Source organism: Chelonia mydas, chromosome 18 (genome assembly GCF_015237465.2).
Source record: "Chelonia mydas isolate rCheMyd1 chromosome 18, rCheMyd1.pri.v2, whole genome shotgun sequence".
NCBI lineage: Eukaryota > Metazoa > Chordata > Testudines > Cheloniidae > Chelonia > Chelonia mydas.
In genome coordinates, this window is record NC_051258.2 from 2,366,870 (window position 1) to 2,388,051 (window position 21,182).

A 21,182-nucleotide genomic window follows, 5' to 3' on the forward strand; every position below is an offset into this window, starting at 1 on the left:
TGTTTGGAAAGGTCTGCTCTTTTTAAAAGACATTTTTCTGGTTGTCTTCTTGTCAGAAATCCAGCTCGGATGATCTCTGTTCCCTGGGAGCTATATGGAGGACAGAACTAGTTGCATTATGAAATCACACATATCATGAGAGTGACACTTGGTTCCCGCAGACAGGAAGAGCTGTCAAATCCAGTCCCTGGGGTTGGTTTGCATTTAACTCACATACCTAACAAATCCTTGGCAGAAAAGCAGTCTTTGTTAAAGAGCCAACATCCCAGCTCCTTTGATTAAGGACTGAACTAACTTCCACCCTACTGCCCTGAGCCTTCCACGGTGTCCTCCAGCCAAGCCTTGGCAGCCCTGGTCTACCTCCTAGGGTTAATAAAGCCATAAAAAGAACCATCCAGACCTTGCATCAGAGAGAAGGAAAAAGGCCCAAACCTGCCTGTGTCTTTGTAGCTCACCTCAGACGCTGAGGCTTAGTGGCAAATGACATGGCCACATTAACTCTTTCACTGCTGGTCATCTGATCACAAATATCTACCTATCGTAGGTTAGTCTCTAAGGTGCCACTAGTACTCCTTTTCTTTTATTGTAGGTAGTTATCTGGCCCCACCACTGTAGGTCTGCACTCCAGATTAAATATATTTCTCCTCCCACCCCCCTGGCAGACAGGGCAGGGCTGTTATTCCCATTGTACAGGGAGGGAACTGAGGCCCAGAGAGTCTAAGTGACTTTCCCACGGTCACAGAGAGCGTCTGTGGCCGAGCAGGGACTTGGCCCTAGGGCTCTCCAGCCATGTGCTCACATCTTAATAACTGGTCCTCTCTAGCCCACCTGGGATCCGGGGTGGAGTCAGCCCTTCTTCATCTCCACTGTGACCTCTGGCCTGAATGGAGTGGTAACAGTCAGTTCCATGTTAGACCCTAGTATATTGACCATACAGTCCTGCCACCATGGGCATAAACCCACCCAGCATTTATTAATAGCTATGAGACACCTGTAACCAAATGACCTTCAAGCGCTTTGCAGACATTCATAAACAATACCTTAAACAACATGCTGGGACAGGTCAGAATGTTCACCCCCTTTTTACTGGTGTGAAAACTGAGGCACAAAGAGGGGACATGCCCAAAGCCACAAACCAAGAGCAAGGGATAGAACCCAGCTCCCCGCTCTAACCAAACAGGCTTTGAAGTTGAGAGCAGAGGGCACTGGCTTGGGGGTGAAAATCCTGATGAGAACATTGTAGTGCTCCAAACAAGGCTCCAAGAGACAGAAAAAACAGATGTAAGAAAACACTGGGCAAATCGTTGCTCCCCTCTGCACCTCAACAACAGAGCAAGGGCAGTGCCAGGCGAACTTCAGCACCCCTCCACTGCCCCCCTGCTGCCATGGGCCACCCTGAGCCCCACCTCCAGCTGCACCATGGCAGCAGGTGTCAGATACACCCAGACCCCATGGCACAGTGATCCTGGATCGCCCCTCTCACTTGCATGACTGCTCCGGAGAGATCGCAAACCTGCCCCCACAGGCCCAGAGCATCCCAGCTGCCATGGGCCAGGCCAAGCTGGACCTCTGAGCAACGATCAGACTCCATTTCATCCCCCACCCCTTCACATAGAGATCCACTGCCCCTTCTATGCAACACAGCAAAGTTCATCCAATGGCTAAAATAAAGGGTTTATCAATACGCGCCGAGCCAGCCCCCTCATCCCCTCCCCCACTGCAGCCTCCCTGGCACACCCCTCCCCCACAGCCCATTCAAAACACTGCTGAACTCATCCCCAGGCCCCCTGCCCGTTGTTCAGACCATGTCACCGCCTCTCTAGATTCCTCTGCACACCGTGTCAAAGTCCCTCATCCCCGCAGCCCTTTGCGGCTCTGCTCCCCAACTCACCCACCTTGGGCTACTTCTGCCCATCCCGGGACACTAGCCTGGGCAGCCCCCGTCTCCTCAGGGCAGCACGCCCTCCCTGAACTCATCTGTGAGCCCAACGCCCTCTCCTCTTTCCACCCCTCCCAGTCTAGGGCCTTTAATGGGGATCAGCCAATGGAGGGGCAGAGCAGACTTGACAGAACCCCCAAAGACACAGAAACACGGGTGGGGGTATCCGCAAATCACACGCTCCTCCACTGTGCCTGGCCCATGGCACCCATGGCATGTTGCTCGTTCTCTGTGGCCAGTGTGTCCACGGGGGTATAAACCACTGCTGTGCCAGCCCCAGGGGGTCTGCCCCTCCCCCGCCCGGGGCAATGGCCACTCAAGGAGCAGGGCTCAGGGACCTCGGTGGTAAGCGTGTGCGCCCATCCTCTGGGCACTGCCCCTCGAGGAACGGCACCACAGCCAGGCCTCAGTGCACCCAGGGCCATGCACGATGTCTCTCTCCTCAGGGGGCGGATTCCCAGAGGTTGCTGTTCCTCCCCCAGGCCCCATGGAGCTGGGGACCGGCTGGCAGGAGCGGGGGAGCCCGTTCTTGTATCATGCATGGGGTGCAGAGGGTTCAGGGGGCCAGTAGCACCAGTCCCCCAATGTCAGGTTCCAGAATCAGGTCCCTGACTTTGCTGAGGCCCCAAATCAGAAAGCAAAGCTCCTTCCACGCAACCCCGCCCAAATACCCCCTCCCATACTCCCCCCAACTCCTTCCCTCACCCAAATACTCCCCCACATCCTTCCCCAACCCCTCACCCACCCAAATACACCCTCCCCCCCCCAGCTCTTTCCACCTCCGCCTCCCCAATATCCCCGCGGCCCCTTCCACCCAGCCCCGCAAACAGCCCCGGCATCCCCGGCCGCACTCACTTCGCTTCTGGCTGCGCCGCCGCTCCTGCTGCCGGGAAGCCGCAAGCCGCAGGGTCCGGCCCCAGGGCTGGGCGCTGCCGGGTCCCGCGGGCGCCGCAGCAGCTGCCGGCCGCTCCCCGCGCCGGAGCGAGCTCCCGGCAGCGCCCGGCTGCAGCCCCGGCCAAGGAGAAAAGCGCCCGGCCGCCCCGCCGCCCGGCCGATTGGCTGCGGGAGGCCCCAGGGAGCCCGGCGGGCGCTGCCCGCGCTGCTCCGGCCGGCGTGCGGGACAAAGAGCTGCCCCGACCCCCGGCTCCAGCTCGGCCGCCTCCCCCGGCGCAGAGCGTGGCCCGGCGCTGCTGCGGCTCTGCGGCGGAGCCGGCCAGCTGCTGCCGCCCCGGGCCCAGCAGCGCCAGCGACAGGCCTCCGTCGAGCCCCAAGCAGCCCCTGGCCCAGCCTGGGGCCGGCCCTCCCCCAGCCACACTCCTGGTGCGGGCCGGTTGTTTTCAAGCCCTGGAGTTGGAGGAGATCCAAGGGGTCAGCTAGTCCCTTGCCAAGCCCTCAGGTGGTGCAGGGCTCTGTGTCCCTTGTTTTGTCACCGTACTGGGTCCCCCCACACCACCACTGGGACACAGCCTGGCCTACTCTGTACACAGGTGTAGCTTTTCAGTTCGGGGTGCGTGTGTGATTTGTACCCATCTAGCTGTACTGGTGCAACCCCTCGCAAGACGCTCCCATGGTATAAGCAGCGGTTTGCCAGTATAATTACATCCACACTGGGCTTGTGTTGCTTGAACTATACTGATATTGTTAAAGCTGTACAACTTTCTAGTGTGGACACACACCCCCTCAGAAATCTCAGCCTCATGGGAGCTTTCCTGAGATGAACACTTCCCTTCCCTCAGTTTCATCCCATCCCACTACTTACCATTACAGAGCAATTCTGCAGTAAACACCCCAGGCCCTGCAGTGCTGCCGTTGTGAGCCAGGGCGGTTTGGATCCTTTGTGTACAATTAGTGTAAGACTTCCCCTAGGGAAGAAATTTTTACTCCCAAATACCTCCCTGAGCACTTCCTCCATGCAGATGACACCTTGTACCCCTGTACCACAGTCAGTGTGGAGCTTTGTGCAACTTCTCTTTGTGACTAACTGCTTCACAGGCAGCCTTTAAATGGAGTGAGCTGATAAAGATATGTTACGTTCTGTTCTGTGTAGCCCTTATCCTTCTAGATCTGCCTCTCCTCTTTGCTCGCCACCCTTTGCTGCTCTAGAACCCAGTCCTACAAGGTGCCACAAGCGAGCTGTAGCTCACGAAAGCTTATGTTCAAATAAATTTGTTAGTCTCTAAGGTGCCACAAGTCCTGCTTTTCTTTTTGCGGATACAGACCAACACGGCTGCTCCTCTGAAACCTACAAGGTGCTTTTAATGCTTTAACACCAGGCATTATTTTTGTTTCCATGACCTGTGGGCAGCAGCTCTGAAATTAAGAAATGATTCGGTCAGAGACAGAGTAAGGCAGAGTGAACATTACTGTCCCATACACTCAGCTGTTAAAGAGAATTGCACCACAACTAACAATAAGCATGTCTCCAAGATCTACTTGCCCATTCAGTCATTTAGACAGAACTTGTAGGGCTGTGTAACAGTGCCACCTGGTGACTTTAAATAATATTACAGTGCTGAGCTTCCCTTGGTCATGTGAGATTTGAAGCTACTCAGCACTTTGCAGAACTGGGGCTCCTGAGTGAAAGGGAAGGAGACAGCAGAAGAGAGGAAAGAAAAGGAGCGATGGCAGCACCTATTCTGTGCCAGGGCACAGTGTGAGGTGGGCCAAGGATGGGCAGACTTGGGAATGCCCATCCCCCAATCTGTTATGGGGGGGTCCCCCACGGAGGAACTAGGAAGCGCTCTCGTACATGCAATCTCTCTGTTGCACAACTGGGTTTATTTTTGTTACACTACTTTTAGTCTCCCTAACAAGCTGTTAATGAGCTGCCAATTACTTATGTATATCAGGAGTTCAAGTGACTGCCAAGTCAAAACCTTGTGAGGAACGAGAAGCACCAGAACTTAATCCCAAAGGGACAGAGGCCTGGCTTCTCCCAGCACCAGTTTAGTGCTGTAGCACGTCACAGAGCGAAGGGAGGATGGGGGGGTCCTTACATTTTATTATATAATAATGATTTTCACTTCTACAGAAGCCTAGCATTCAAGAACAACCCTACAATAACAAAACCATATGCACATCACACCGCTCATGAGCAACCCTACAATAACACAGCAGCGGGCGCGCAACACAATGGAAAGGCAGTGTGTTTCAGTCCCACCCGTGATTTTGCACACAAGCAGCTGTAGGACACAATGATCTGAGGAATGTCAGGAGCTGGCTCTCTCCTGGAGCTGGGTTCCCCTGGGGTGCAGCAGAGGTTACATTTCCAAATGACCGGCAGCTGCAGGACCAGGATTAATTCTGGGGAGGGAGGGAAGGCCAGCACAGCCAGGGGTCCCTCTCCGCAGAGGGGAACCATTCAGAAGTCACACCCTGAGGGTTACAGGGTGGCTCAGCAAGGGAGAAAAACTCACCCTGGTGATTTCTCCTGCATGAGGAAATACAGGGTGACTGAGTCCCTTCCCCTGCTGGTCATATCCCCCCCTCTCTTCACACATCTCCTTCATTCACATTCCCCCTCTCCCTGCCCAGCCCCCATCATTACAGCTGCTCCAAAACCAGGAGAAACAAGTTTGGGGGAACTCTCCCGGTTTCAAAGTGGTTCCCATTGGGCCCATTTCCAGAACCAGTTCTCACCAATGTTTCTTACAGAATTGTTGTTGAAGTTTTTCACTTGCATTTCCCCCCCAGGAAGCCAGGGTTTTGGCCAGTGACAAATGGCAAAAGGGTTTCTGATAAAAAAAATATGGTGGGAAATTTTCAGGAAAATGAGAAGTGTCGATAGTGGTCAATTTCTCCAGATGTGTTTGATTTTTCAATAAGGCCAAAAACAGCTCTTAGCGTGAAACGTTCCTGAGTCTGACCATCCTCTTGCGGCTCAGCCACTCAGGGCTAGTCTTACTCACAGCACGTCTGCCACTTTCGCTAAGGCAGGTCCACACAATGGACATCGCCCTGGCCCTCAGGCTGGGCTGGGATGTGATCGCTGACTCAGTGTAGACCTGTCCTTAGGGTGTTGGAATTGGGTTAATGAAACCTGTGTAACTTTGTGGGAGAACAGCGTATCGCTGTAAGCCTGGCGTATATCAGTTCAATTTGCCCTCTCTGGGCTTTTCTGCATGGGAAAGTTGGCCCAGTCTCACCTAAGGTGTGAAATCACTTTAGTTAAAACGGTGCAAACCCTGGTGTGGGCACTCCTATGTCACTTTCAGGGTGGGTTTTTTCTGTTCAGTCATTCTGGAAGAGGTCTAAGGCACAAAACTTGTACCACTGTAACTCACCCCAGAATGGCTGCAGCAGAACAGCCCTCCCTAATGGGGAGGCAGTGAACTTTTATTTCTGTCCTGTTCTACGCCACTCTATTCTCTACAGCAGGGGTCAGCAACCTATGGTACGCATGCCAAAGGCAGCACGGGAGATGATTTTGAGTGGCACTCACACTGCCCGGGTCCCGGCCACCGGGGGGTCCCGGGGGCTCTGCTGCCATCCTGGGGTTCCAGCCGCCGGCCTGGGGCTCAGCAGCCGCCCCCAGCTGTGGCCCACTGGCCCCAGCCTGGGGGAGTGAGGGGTGCAGACGGGGGCAAGAGGGGGCGCAGCTCAGCACCCCCACCTTAAAAATTGTTCCAGCGCCACAGTACTGCGATATTTTTAAGTCCTGATTTGCCGCTTACATCACTATCACTCCACGTGGAAGAAGTGCATGGCGATTTTTTTCCCCACAGTAAGTTGAGGGGTACATTTGACAAAACGTCAGCTCCTAAGAAAGCAAAGTTAGATGTCCATTCATTTCAGCCTTTTTGGACAGACACATCTGGATTTATTCAGAAGAAGGACCATGCTGTTTGTGCTTTCTGTTGTGAAAGTGTTGTTTGTCGCACATCAAGTGTTTGACGACATTTTCAAACGAAGCACGAGAAAACCTTTCTTGACAAAGCAGACAAGACTGAATCGATCAAAAAGGCAGTAGCAGGATATGAGAAGCAAAGCAGTGTTTTTAAATGCTTAAGTGTAAGTAAAAATCAAGCCACAGAAGGAAGTTACAAGATTGCACAGGTTTCAGAGTAGCAGCCGTGTTAGTCTGTATCCGCAAAAAGAAAAGGAGTACTTGTGGCACCTTAGAGACTAACCAATTTATTTGAGCATAAGCTTTCATGAGCTACAGCTCACTTCAAGATTGCACAGTGCATTGCAAAAAATGGAAAGCCGTTTACAGATGGGGAATATATAAAAGAAGTTTTTCTCAGCAGTTTGGAGGTTTTGTTCAGTGATTTGCCAAATAAAGATGCATATCTAGAATAAAAGAACTGCCTGTCTCTGCCAGAACAGTTGAGAGACGCGTAAGCGAAATGGCAGAAAACATTAACGAAAAGCAGACGACTGCATTAAAAGACACAGCAGTGTTTAGCGTTGCAGTTGAGGAGAGCGTGGTTATAAACAACGTTCCAAGTTTGGCAGTTGTTGCAAGATATTGTGCTTCCGATGAAATCCAAGAGGAACTTTGTTGTCTAAAACCACTGCATAGCACAACAAAGGGAGAAAATATAGCGGAAACTTTTGTAAACCATTTTGAAGAACAAGGAGTTGACATCAGAAAAATATTTTGTGTGACAACAGATGGTGCTCCTGCCACGGTCAGAAAACAGAAGGGATTTGTCAAGTTACTTGAAGATCAAATTGGCTGCCTGACAGGCAAATTTCACTGTATCGTCCATCAAGAAAACCTGTGTGCTACAATTTCTAATTCAGAGCTTAATAATGTGATGACTACAGTGGGGCAAATTGTGAATATCCTTGTTGCTCGACCTGCTTTGACTCACAGACAGTTTCATGCACTGCTAGGAGAGATGGACAGTGCTTATAATGACATTCCACTTCACAGCAACATTTGGTAGCTAAGTCATGGCAAGGTTTTGGAGCGCTTTGTAAACTGTTTTGATGCAATCAAGGCCTTTTTGTCGGAAAAAGGACAAAACTACCCCAAACTGGATGATGACAAGTGGCTGTGTAAGCTCATGTTTCTAACGGACATCACCGCTTACCTAAACAAACTCAACCTCCGTCTCCAGGGTGCAGGGCAAACGGTTCCGGATCTTTATGAAACCTGGAAGGCATTTGTTGTAAAACTAGCAGTTTTTTCTCGGGATATTCAAACTTCGACTTTCCGCTACTTCCAGTACGTAAAAGAGCTATTGACACGTTGCACTGTCAGTGTCAATGAGATTGGAATGTACATGCAAGAACTGGAATCAGAATTTTCTGACAGATTTCAAGATTTCCGGCGATTTGGCCCAATGCTTTCTTTTCTAATTAAACCTGAAAAGTTCAATGAAAGGAACTTGGATTTGTCTCTATTTCAGTGGATGGGTGTTGAAGATTTCAAAATGCAGCTCATTCAGTTAAAAAGCTCAGAATTGTGGGCATCAAAGTTTGGAGATCTGCGGAGTGCACTTAAAGCTACTGAGAGAGATCATGGGGCCTCTATTCTGACCTGCTGGACGTCCCTGCCAGTGAAATTTAATTGTTTGAAGAAAATTGCGTTTGAAATGCTTTCAGCATTTGGATCCACATACCTGTGTGAACAGGTATTTTCACACATGAAATCTGTCCTCTGTCCCTCTGGGAGCCGGTTAACAACTGATCACTCACAAGCCTGTGTGCAGCTTAAAGTATCCAAATACGTGCCAGACATTGGAAACCTCAACAAGGAAAAGCAAGGGCAAGGATCACACTAAACTGATAAGATCTGCATTTTAATTTAATTTTAAATGAAGCTTCTTAAACATTTTAAAAACCTTATTTACTTTACATACAACAATAGTTTAATTATATATTATAGAGAGAGACCTTCTAAAAACGTTAAAATGTATTACTGGCATGTGAAACCTCAAATTAGCGAGAATAAATGAAGACTTGGCACACAACTTCTGAAAGGTTGCTGACCCCTGGACTCAATAGGTTCTTTTCTCGCCCTCATCACCGTAGTATCTGAGCCCCAGCCAGTTATGCGTTGAGCCAGGTGACTAACATTTGACATGTGAGGTTCGTTGTCTATCTCCTCTCCCCAGGAGAGAATTGTTTGTGCAGTGGAGAGGTTTGTTTTGGTAGGGTTTTGTTTACACATCCAGGCTGCTCAGTGTTTGTATCAGTGAAGGCAGGATGGAGCAGCACCTGGCACCTGGACTGGGAGGTTTGGGATGGTCCTAGGTCCCCATGGGAGATAGTTCCCCAGTCTGGCGCTGGCCCTGAGGAAACCCTGTTGAGGGCAGATCAACTCACCCATATTGGAGCAGGTCCTCAAAGAATCAATTTTGAAGCACTTTGAGGAGAGGAAAGTGATTAGGAACAGCCAGCATGGATTCACCAAGGGCAAGTCATGCCTGACTAACCTAATTGCCTTCTATGATGAGACAACTGGCTCTGTGGATGAGGGGAAAGCAGTGGATGTGTTATTCCCTGACTTTAGCAAAGCTTTTGATACGGTCTCCCACAGTATTCTTGCCAGCAAGTTAAAGAAGTATGGGCTGGATGAATGGACTATAAGGTGGATAGAAAGCTGGCTAGATCATCAGGCTCAATGGGCAGTGATCAATGGCTCCATGTCTAGTTGGCAGCTGGTATCAAGCAGAGTGTCCTGGGGCTGGTTTTGTTCAATATCTTCATTAATGATCTGGAGGATGGCGTGGATTGCACCCTCAGCAAGTTTGCAGATGACACTAAACTGGGAGGAGTGGTAGATACGCTGGAGATAGGATAGGGATAGTATACAGAGGGATAGGATACAGAGGGCCCTAGACAAATAAGAGGATTGGGCCAAAAGAAATCTGATGAGGTTCAACAAGGACAAGTGCAGAGTCCTGCACTTAGGACGGAAGAATCCCATGCACCGCTACAGACTAGGGACCAAATGGCTCGGCAGCAGTTCTGCAGAAAAGGACCTAGGGGTTACAGTGGACGAGAAGCTGGATATGAGTCAACAGTGTGCCCTTGTTGCCAAGAAGGCTAATAGCATTTTGGACTGTATAAGAAGGAGCATTGCCAACAGATGGAGGGACGTGATCGTTCCCCTCTATTCGGCATTGGTGAGGCCACATCTGCAGAACTGTGTCCAGTTTCGGGCCCCACACTGCAAGAAGGAAGTAGAAAAATTGGAAAGCATCCAGCGGAGGGCAACAAAAATGATTAGGGGGCTGGAGCACATGATTTATGAGGAGAGGCTGAGGGAACTGGGATTATTTAGTCTGCAGAAGAGAAGAATGAGGGGGGAATTGATAGCTGCTTTCAACTACCTGAAAGGGGGTTCCAAAGAGGATGGATCTAGACTGTTCTCAGTGGTAGCAGATGACAGAACAGAGAGCAATGGTCTCAAGTTGAAGTGGGGGAGGTTTAGGTTGGATATTAGGAAAAACTTTTTCACTAGGAGGGTGGTGAAGCACTGGAATGCGTTACCTAGGGAGGTGGTGGAATCTCCTTCCTTTGAAGTTTTTAAGGTCAGGCTTGACAAAGCCCTGGCCGGGATGATTTAGTTGGGGATTGGTTCTGCTTTGAGCAGGGGGTTGGACTAGATGACCTCCTGAGGTTCCTTCCAACCCTGATATTCTACGATTCTATTATTGTAGAGCGTTCCATAGGACCTGTGGAGCAGTTATCGCCCACGGTCTTCATCCCGCAATGTGAGCTGTGCTTGCTGAGCACCTTGAAGATACAGACTGAGACCTTGGACTTGACTCTGCTCTGTGGGAAGGCAGCGTAGAGAGCAGGAGATGGACTGATTGGCTGATGTGCTCAAGGTTGCTGAGTAGACAGGCTGTACTAGCTGGAGTTTCTCAAGTGCTGAAGGCTTGGTGCCTAGGTCTATCACTGCATAGATCCAGCTGGAAGGTGGTGAAGGTATGAATAACAAGAGCCAAGTCCTCACCTGCTAGCATGGGACAGTGTCTCAGCCAACTGGAGATGGGAGAAAGCGTCATCCACAGACACTGCTATGGAAGAGCTCAGAATCAGCGAGGAAGGCAGGAGCTTCCTGAACCAGCCCTGAATTGGCCAGTTGTGGGTGTGAAAGTGCCACCAGAGGCAAACCCCTCTGCCTAGAGCATCACCGCTTCCACCTTGGGTTCAGGTACAAAGGTGCTTGTCCCAGTATAGCTAGTCCTATGGGGGAGGGGAATAAGCTAGACTGGTCTAAGGCACCTTTATACAGTATAAGCGCATCCCCACAAGGATGGGGGCAGGAAGCGGTGTAACTAAGGCTATGATTTAGTCACGGGTATTTTTAGTAAAAGTCATGGACCGGTTATGGGCAATAACTAAAAAGTCATGGCACGTGACCTGTCCATGACTTTTACTAAAAAGTGCTGGGGGCGCTCCTGCGGACGCTACTGCTCTGTGCGGGGGGGCGCTCCGGAGCCCTGCCGCTGCTGCTGGGGCGGGGCAGCCTGGGGCACCGCTGTTGCTCCTGGACAGCGCCTGGGACTAGCTGCCTGGGGCCACCAGAGCAGCAGCCAGTGCAGCTGGCCCGAGGGCCACCCCAGCTCCTGGGGCAGCCCTGGGGCCAGCTGCACCAGCCGCTGCAGAAGTCACAGAGGTCCCGGAAAGTCATGGAATCCCTGACTTCATGACCTCTGTGAAAGACTCGGAGCCTTAGGTATATCAGTAAAAACTCACACCGCAAACTGACACCAGAACTGTGTGTCGAGCAGGCTAAACTACACCAGAATATGTGTCCACACCGGGGCTGCTGCTGTTCAACCACATCAGTTTAAATCAAGAACTGATTTAGGTTAAAACCAGTGCAACTTTCCCAAGTAAACAAGGCCCACGCTTTGCAGGGGAACTAAAGACACAGACCCAGCTTCCAACCACTCTGGCTGTGTCCACACAGGGATCTGCCCCCGTCTGACCAACCTGCTGCCAGGCTGTGTATGGACAAGGCCAAAGGCAAAGACTGTCGCTTTGAGGGGTAAATCCAGGATAATTTTCTGCAGCTGCAAATCTCTGAGCCCCCAAGAAGCCCAACAGCCACAGAAGACCCAGCCCAGGCCATTCCTCAGGCCCACTCCGTGGTGCCAGACAGCTCAGACCCGCAGCACCATGGGGAGGCGCTCAGTGACAGGAAGCCTGTGAAAGGACCAGGCTCAGGGATAAGTCAGGGGAATGGGGGGAGCAGAGGGGTGCATCTCCCCTCGAGCACAGGACAAATGCCCTACCCCCTGCCCCCCAGGCAACCCTTCAGCCCTGGCTGCGCAGTGACCACTCCCCAGGTTGGGCTGGGGTGTTTCTGGAGCTCCCAGCATTTCCTGCCAGCACCCAGTGCCAGCTCCCCACCCCCTCCTGAGGAGAGGGGGGATATTGCACCCCCCTCCTGCTGCCTCCCTCTCACTCCCCATCTGCACCCCCCACCACCTGCTCCACAAAATTTCTCTTGGGAAATGGCGTAATGTTCTAAAATCTTTTGAAGTGCAGGAAGGCCATTCACACTGGGTAGGGGTATCGGGGCCGTGGTTGTGAAAGCTCACCGCCTCCCTCAAGGTACATCTGGACAGATTCTCTATCCCAGTAGGAACTGGGGCAAATAGCCCCAGGGACATAGAATAATCGAAGATTCGGATTGGAAGAGACCTCCGGAGGTCATCTAGTCCAAACCCCTGCTCAAAGCAGGACCAACCCCAACTAAATCATCCCAGCCAGGGCTTTGTCAAGCCGGGCCTTAAAAACCTCTTAAGGATGGGTTTCAGAGTAACAGCCGTGTTAGTCTGTATTCGCAAAAAGAAAAGGAGTACTTGTGGCACCTTAGAGACTAACCAATTTATTTGAGCATAAGCTTTCGTGAGCTACAGCTCACTTCATCGGATGCATACTGTGGAAAGTGTAGAAGATCTTTTATACACACAAAGCATGAAAAAATACCTCCCCCCACCCCACTCTCCTGCTGGCAATAGCTTATCTAAAGTGATCACTCTCCTTACAATGTGTATGATAATCAAGTTGGGCCATTTCCAGCACAAATCCGAGTGAGAAAACCTGGATTTGTGCTGGAAATGGCCCAACTTGATTATCATACACATTGTAAGGAGAGTGATCACTTTAGATAAGCTATTGCCAGCAGGAGAGTGGGGTGGGGGGAGGTATTTTTTCATGCTTTGTGTGTATAAAAGATCTTCTACACTTTCCACAGTATGCATCCGATGAAGTGAGCTGTAGCTCACGAAAGCTTATGCTCAAATAAATTGGTTAGTCTCTAAGGTGCCACAAGTACTCCTTTTCTCTTAAGGATGGAGATTCCACCACCTCCCTAGGTAACGCATCCCAGTGCTTCACCACCCTCCTAGTGAAATAGTTTTTCCTAATATCCAACCTAGATTGCCCCCACTGCAACTTGAGACCACTGCTTCTTGTTCTGTCATCTGCCACCACTGAGAACAGCCGAGCTCCATCCTCTTTGGAAACCCCCTTTAGGTAGTTGAAGGCTGCTGTTAAATCCGCCCGCCCATCCCACCTCACTCTTCTCTTCTGCAGACTAAACAAGCCCAGTTCCCTCAGCCTTTCCTTGTAAGTCATGTGCCCCAGCCCCCTGATCATTTTCGTTGCCCTCCGCTGGACTCTCTCCAATTTGTCCACATCCTTTCTGTAGTGGGGGCCCAAAACTGGACACAGTACTCCAGATGTGGCCTCACCAGTGCCAAATAGAGGGGGATAATCACTTCCCTCGATCTGCTGGCAATGCTCCTACTAATGCAGCCCAATATGCCATTAGCCTTCTTGGCAACAAGAGCACACTATTGACTCATATCCAGGTTCTCATCCACTGTAATCCCCAGGTCCTTTTCTGCCAAACTGCCGCTTAGCCAGTTGGTCCCCAGCCTGTAGCGGTGCATGGGATTCTTCCATCCTAAGTGCAGGACTCTGCACTTGTCCTTGTTGAACCTCATCAGCTTTCTTTTGGCCCAATCCTTCAATTTGTCTAGGTCACTCTGGACCCTTTCTCTACCTTTCTCATGGTCAGAGGCCTGGAGTACAGTAGAGGGCGCTGCTTGACCACAGCCCCTACAGCCTGACGGGGTGCTGGTGAGGGGGCTGCTGTATGCAGCTGGTCAAAGGGGCCTGGCCCTGCTCTGGCTGCAAAACCGGGGAACCCCAGAATGTCTGAAGCTGTGGCGGGAAGCAGCGGGGACTGGGAAGTGACCATGAGAGCTGACAGGGTGCTGATTGTCCCCTGACTGGGGAGGGCTCCCTAGGCAAGCAGGGAGAAATTCCAAGTGCACCAGAAGGAAAGAGACCCCAGGGTTTGTGAGTGGAAAAGTCCCATTTGCTGACAAACATACAGAATCGCAGAGTCATTTCTATAGCTCCTGCTAGGTTCAGGCCTATTGCTCTGCAGGACTTTTCTAAGGGGTCAAGGCCCCATCAGAAATGAAAGCACCAGGATGGGGTAAAGCCTCTGCACGAATAGAACCGTCTGCCCAGCCAACCTCATGTTCTCATGGAATGCCTGTGGGGAGGGTGCAAGTGTCCCTCATCTCACCCAGAAGGAGGCGCCGAAGGGCTGGAGTGTATAGAGCCTCACTGGTACCAACGGATCACGGATACATGTGACACAGAGCTTGTCCGGTCAGCGCTGGGATCTCAGTGCACAGAGCTCGTCCCATCAGCGCCGGGCCTCGGGGGTCTGAGTGTGCAGAGCTTGACCTGTCAGCGCTGCGGATCCGGGGTCTCAGTGTGCCGAGCTCGTCCGTCAGCACTGTGCCTCAGGGGTCGCAGTGAGCAGAGCTCGTCCCGTCAGCACCAGGGCTCCGGGGTCTCAGTGTGCCGAGCAGGGTCTCTAAGAGGATGTGAAGGGGGAGCATGGGGGTTGCCTGGTATTTTCTCCCATCCCAGCCACCCAAGAGTGACACTCAGCTCTAGGGCACCCCGGATCCTGCCCAGTCCTTGGCACCCCTGTAGCAGCACAGCCTGGATCCCACCCCCACCCTGCAGCTCCTTACCTGGACGGTCTGGCGGTCTGGGATCCCGCTGTACACGGAGATCTGGGGCCCCGGCTGGCGCCCGCTGCTGCTGCTGCTGGCGGTGCTGGCGGCGCTGGAGGGAGGTGGGACCTGCAGCTGCTCATTCTCCATGGTAACGGTCCTGGGCACCGACGGGGGCAGGAAGAAGGAAATACTAAGGCCGAGGTGGTGGGAAAGGGGATTCTGGTCAGGTTAGAGCTGGAGGGAGACAAAAGTAGGCAGTCAGGCTTGAGGCAGTCCCGACCCCTCATACCCCAGCTGGGGCACTGACCCCTCTTACTGGCCCACAGCTGATGAGATGCTGCAGCCATGAGGAATTCTGGGGCCACATTCTCTGCTGCATACAGCATCAGGAGCCAGGTGCGGCCTATCTCTGGATGCAGGTAAGAACAGACTTAGGGCTGCTCTAAACTGTGCCAGCTGGCTGCAGTCCCCAAGGAACCAGCCTGTTCCAGGCAGTCTCTTTCCCTGCCCCTTCCTTCCCTCAACACATCCCCAGCCCCCTGACGCACACACGGGGCTGCCGTAAGGAAGGTGCATGTAGGAGCTGATTCTGCCGGCTCTTTGCTGGCTAGGGACCCGAGGATCTCAAAGCACTTTGCAAAGAGGAATGAATCCAGTCTCACCAGCTCTCTGGGGTGCGCTGTGAGGATAATTTGCCCCTTTAAACAGAGGGGAAAACTAAGGCACATCGATTCCAAGGCTAGAGGGACCACTGTGACCACCTAGTCTGACGTCCTGCACAGCACCGGCCAGAGACCTGCCCCACAATTATTCCTAGAGCAGAGCTTTGAGAAAACAGCCAGTCGTAATTTAAAAATAACCAGTGATGGAGATTTCAGAGTAACAGCCGTGTTAGTCTGTATTCGTAAAAAGAAAAGGAGTACTTGTGGCACCTTAGAGACTAACCAGTTTATTTGAGCATGAGCTTTCGTGAGCTACAGCTCACTTCATCGGATGCATAGCATATCGTGGAAACTGCAGAAGACATTATATACACACAGAGACCATGAAACAAAACTTCCTCCCACCTCACTCCCCCGCTGGCAACAGCTTATCTAAAGTGATCCTCAAGTAGAGCCATTTCCAGCACAAATCCAGGTTTTCTCACCCTTCCCCCCCCCCCCCCCCCCCCACACATACAAACTCACTCTCCTGCTGGCAACAGCCCATCTCCCTTTGAAACCCCTCTTTATAATGCGCATGATAATCAAGGTGGGTCAATCTACCACAATCCTTGCTATATTGGTCCAATGGTTAATTACTCTCATTGTTAAAATTGTACCTTATTTCTGTTCTGAATTTGTCCTGCTTTAACTCCCAGCCATTGGGTTGTGTTAGACCTTCCTCTGCTAGACTGAAGAGCCCGTTATTAAGTATTTGTTCCCCATGTAGATACTTATAGATTATGATCAATTTAACCTTAACCTTCTCTTTGTTAAGCTAAATAGATTGAGCTCCTTGAGTCTACCACGATAAGGCAGGTTTTCTAATACTTCAATCATTCTTGTGGCTCTTCCCTGAATACCCTCCAATGTATCAATGTCCTTCTTGAATTGTGGGCACTAGAAGTGGACACAGGATTCCAGCAGGCCGTACCAGTGCCAAATAGAGAGATCTGCTCCTATTAGAGATTTTCCGGTTTATGCAACCCAGGATCACACTGGGAGCTCATGTTCAGCTGATTATCCACCTCCCCCCCATTGCTTTTTCAGAGTCATTGCTTCCCAGGATAGAGTCCCCCATCCTGTAAGTATGGTCTACATTCATTGTTCCGAGTTGAATACATTTACATTTAGCCATATTAAAATGCATGTTATTTCCTTGCACTCAATTTACCAAGGGATCCAGGCTGCTCTGAATCAGTGACCTGTCCTCTTCATTATTTACCACTCAACCAATTTTTGTGTCATCTTCAAACTTTATCAGTGATGATTTTACCTTTTCTTCTAAGCCATTGATAAAAATGTGAAATAGCGCAGGGCCAAGAACCAATCCCTGAGGGACCCCACTGGAAACACACCCACTCAATGATGATTCCAGGTTACAGTTACATTTTGAGACCTATCAGTTTTTAATCCATTTAATGTGTGCCATGTTAATTTCATATCATTCTTCTTTAATCAAAATGTTGTGCCATACCAAGTCAAACACCTTACAGAAGTCTATTACTTCTACACAATGACCTTTATCAACCAAACTCATCATCTCATCAAAAAAAGAGATCAAGTTAGCTTGACAGAATCTATTTTCCACAAACCCAGGTTAATTTGCATTAATTACATTATCCTCCTTTAATTCTTTATTAATTGAGTCCTGCATCGGCCACTCCATTATCCAGTCTGGGATTGATGTCAGGCTGACAATTTCTTGTTCATCCCATTTACCCTTTTTAAAAGTTGGCACAACATTAGCTTTCTTCCTGTTTTCTGGAACTTCCTCAGTGTTCCAAGACTTATTGAAAAGCAACATTAACAGTCCAGCAAGCTCCTCTTCCAGCTCTTTTAAAACTTTTGGATGCAAGGTATCTGGACCTGGTGATTTAAAAATGTCTAACTTGAGTAGCTTCTGTTTAACATCCTCCAGAGATACCAGTGGACTAGAAAGAGTGCTATCATCACCATATGTTGAGACTATGTCATCTGTTTTTCCCCAAACACAGAACAGAAACATTTATGAAACACTTCTGCCTTTTCTGCATTATTATTGATAACTATACCATTTCCATATAGCAATGGACCAATACTATTGTCAGGATCCTTTTTGTTCCTAATATATTTTAAAAAACTCCTTCTTATTGTTCTTAACTCTGCAGGCCGTAGAGTTCGCCTTGCGTCCCTTTGCTTCCCTTATCAATTTTCTACAGTTCCTAACTTCTGATTTATATTCATTACTATCAATTTCCCCTTCACGGCATTTTTATATTTTTATTTTTATTTGTTGCAGCTGCCTTCACTTCTCCTCTACTCCAGGCTGGTTTTTTAACCAGTATGGCCTTGATTGTGGCTTTTGGGGCATCTTGTAAGGTGTTCTTAAAAGATTCCCAGTTATCATTCACATTTTGTCGATTAAATTCTTATTCCTAGCGGAACTGGCTCATAATGGTTTTCAGCTTTGTGAAATTGGCCTTATTAAGGCACCAAGTGTATATATTATTGGTCAGGCCTTTATTCTGCTTACATATTATGAATGTGATCAAGTCATGATGATTTATACTTAAGCTACCATTTATTTGTAGTTCCCAAGGGTTGCACAGCATATTAGTGGGAATAGAACTGTGCTGTCTTGTTACCCAGTCATGTGCCTTTACCACAATCCCATCCTTCTGTAAACGCTTGTGTAACCATGCTAACACAATCTGGCTCTTTGTCACCCTTTAAGTGGCTGCTTCATGAGGCTGCTACGGACTTTGACTAGCTTAGTTTGTCCCCTTAACTCAGGCAATAGAGGGTCACTCCTCTAGATGCAGAGGACTGGCGTTCAATTCCAGCAGACAGCCCAGCCAGGAGTGCTGTTACCAGTGACTTTCGTGAAGGGACGCCTGTGGAAGTTTAACTTGGCTGGCTGGAAGGCACTGCAGGTGCCTCCTCGTAGGAGTATCCTGGGCATAGGGCAGGTTTATTAGCAATCCTGAGGAATTGGGGGCAGGTCCCAGCCCTGGGCCTTATGCTACTGTTGGCTACACCAGTGGAGATTCAATTGCCTGCAGTGGAGTTCCTGTGAATGTACACGTACATAGCTGGGCCCAGAAGCCAGCCAGGCAGCACTCTCACCCAGGTCTTGGGGAAGAGACCCTCTGCCCTGAATGAGTCCTCCCTGGAGTCTGTGTTTCATCCGCCCGCTGGAAGGACATCTCTGACCCTGGCCTGACTTTTGTTTATGGAACCTGGCCTTGTGATTCCTCTAACTCCGGCCTGGCAACTCCTGTCCCTGGTGGGCAGACCTCAGACTAGCTGCGACCGCCTACGCCCCAGTTCCTTATGCTGACTCTCATCTTAAGAGATTTCTGGACTGGAGAGTCACTTGGTATGAAATTGTGCATTGAGTCCTTCCCATCTCTGTCTATTTTATGTACACAAAGACAGATAGCACTCCGGCCTGTGTGCACCACACAAGCCATGTGCTTAAATGTCTCTGCAGTCAGAAGGAATCTGGGCCCATATGATACCAAGGAGTGGGAACATTGAGATCTCATGGTCAGGTTGCCAGGTCCACCCCTTTAAAATGTTTAAAGTGTTGCCCCTGATGTGCCCAGAGAGTAGTGAAGGGCGGGGGCTGGGCTACTGACTTTTAGGGGGTTGATGCAGAGACTTCAGCCACGGCATCTCCAGCGTTGCCAACCCCAAGCATCCCGAAATCAGGAATCAGGCCCTCTAAAATCTGCAGATTGGTTTAACAATCATGAGATTTTTAAAAATAATAGAGCTGGGTTCTCTTTGCTTTCTGGTTCTGGCGTCTTGACGGTTCACATTTTCCAGCTTTTCTCCACAACCGTGAGGTCTAGATAGTCACCTTATAACCAGAAGGGAATCTGGGGGTATCACCTAATCCCAGGTGCTTGGGGTTCCAGCAAAGCACCAACTATCACGAGATTCCCAATACAATTGGGAAGGTTGGCACCATTGCCTTCCAGTGCCAAGAGATGAATCCAGCTGGAGCCCGTCCCTTAGAGATGAAATGACTGGCTGCTTTATACCCCTGCAGGATGATACTGGAGAATGGATCAGATAAAATAAAACTCCAGCTTCCTGGTAAACAGAGTTAAGTCACTTGCCAGCCCTGCTATCAAGACAAGGGCTTACGAGCTGAATTGGGAGAACAAGCTGGGGCAACACAAGAGCCAGCCTGGGCCCGAATCCTGCATGTTTGTCCGAATACAAAGCACACTCCTTTGCTCCCCTCGGATTTCAGTGGGATCTGGCACCTCACTCCCCTAAACTCCTGGGGAAATCCCAGTGTCCGTCCACATGGTGTTTAGCTTACATGAGGGAAGCACCATAGGGACATAGCAGAGGAAGGGACGTCCTGAGTCACTGAGTCCAGTCCCCTGGTATTGCAGCAATCAAACATCATATAATCCCATTCATACATTTCTCAGGCTCCATTTTAAAGACAGCTAGGTTCTCTGCCCACCCTGCTCCTCTTGGGCGGCTGTTCCAGAACCTAACTCCTCTGATCATTAGAAACCTACTAATGTCCAGCCTAGATTGATTCCTGGCTAGTTTATCCCCATTTGTTCTTGTGCCAACATTGCCCTTCAGCTTCAATAGCTCTTCACCTCCCTGGTGTTCACCCCTTGCTGTATTTATAGAGAGTAACCAGAGCCCCACTCCAGCTGGGTTCTATGAGGCTGACCACGCCAGTTCTCCAGGCTCCAGACAGCTTTCCATGCTGCCGATCATCCTGGCAGCTCTTCTCTGCCCTGTTTCAGTTTGAATTCATCTTTCTTGAACATGGGTGACCAGAATAGTATCTCGGGTTCCAGAGTAGGTCTGACCAGTGCCAAACAGAGAGGTAATATAACCTTCCTACGCCTCCTCCAGAGTTCCTTCTTTACACATCCATGAGTAGCTACAGCAAAGAAAGAAGAGCGAGACTCACAGGTGCTTGGACCCATGGCCTGACCTTGTGGTCTCTCTCCTGGCTAGGGTTGCCAACTTTCTACTTGCACAAAACTGAACACCCTTGTCCCGCCCCTGCCTGACCCCTTCTCCGAGGCCCCGCCCACACTTCATTCCATCCTCCCTCCCTCTGTGTCTCGTTCTCGCCCAGCCTCACTCACTCGCTCATTTTCACCAGGCTGACAGGGTCCAGGGATCGAGCACCAGCCGGACACACAGGCGGTGCCCAGGGAGCTGGTGTCAGCTGGGCAGACAGATGGTGCCGAGGGAGCGTGCGCCAGTCAGGCAGACAGAGGGTGCCAAGGGAGCGTGCCCCAGCCTGGAAGACGGATGGTGCCGAGGGAGTGTGTGCCAGCTGGGCAAAAAATCGGTGCTGAGGGACCGTGGGCCAGCCAGGCAGACAGCCAGCCTGGTAGACAGATGGTGTCCAGGGAGTTTGCACCAGCAGGCAGACAGATGGTGCCCAGGGACTGTGTGCAAGCTGAGCAGAGTGTGCCAAGGGAGCATGCACCAGCTGGGCAGAGAAACAGTGCCAAGGGAGCGTGCGCCAGCCGGACGGACAGACGGTGTTCAAGGAGCGAGCACCAAGCGGACAGACAGGCATTGCCCTGGGAGCATGTG

At 50.6% G+C, this 21,182-nt stretch overlaps 1 protein-coding gene across 6 annotated transcripts in view; it reads right to left on the reverse strand.

The window, feature by feature from the left end:
- PHC2 (polyhomeotic homolog 2) overlaps positions 1-21,182 on the reverse strand; it is a 132,731-nt gene that overhangs the window by 48,165 nt on the left and 63,384 nt on the right. For 5 of the 6 annotated variants that reach the window (XM_043531751.1, XM_037881204.2, XM_043531750.1 and 2 more), the window contains one exon: positions 14,920-15,138. In XM_043531751.1, coding sequence (XP_043387686.1) covers positions 14,920-15,051 — 132 coding nt within the window. In that variant the 5' untranslated portion in view covers positions 15,052-15,138. Of the gene's footprint in view, positions 1-2,794; positions 3,313-14,919; positions 15,139-21,182 lie in introns of those variants that run through there. The other variant, XM_043531752.1, reaches the window with a different exon arrangement.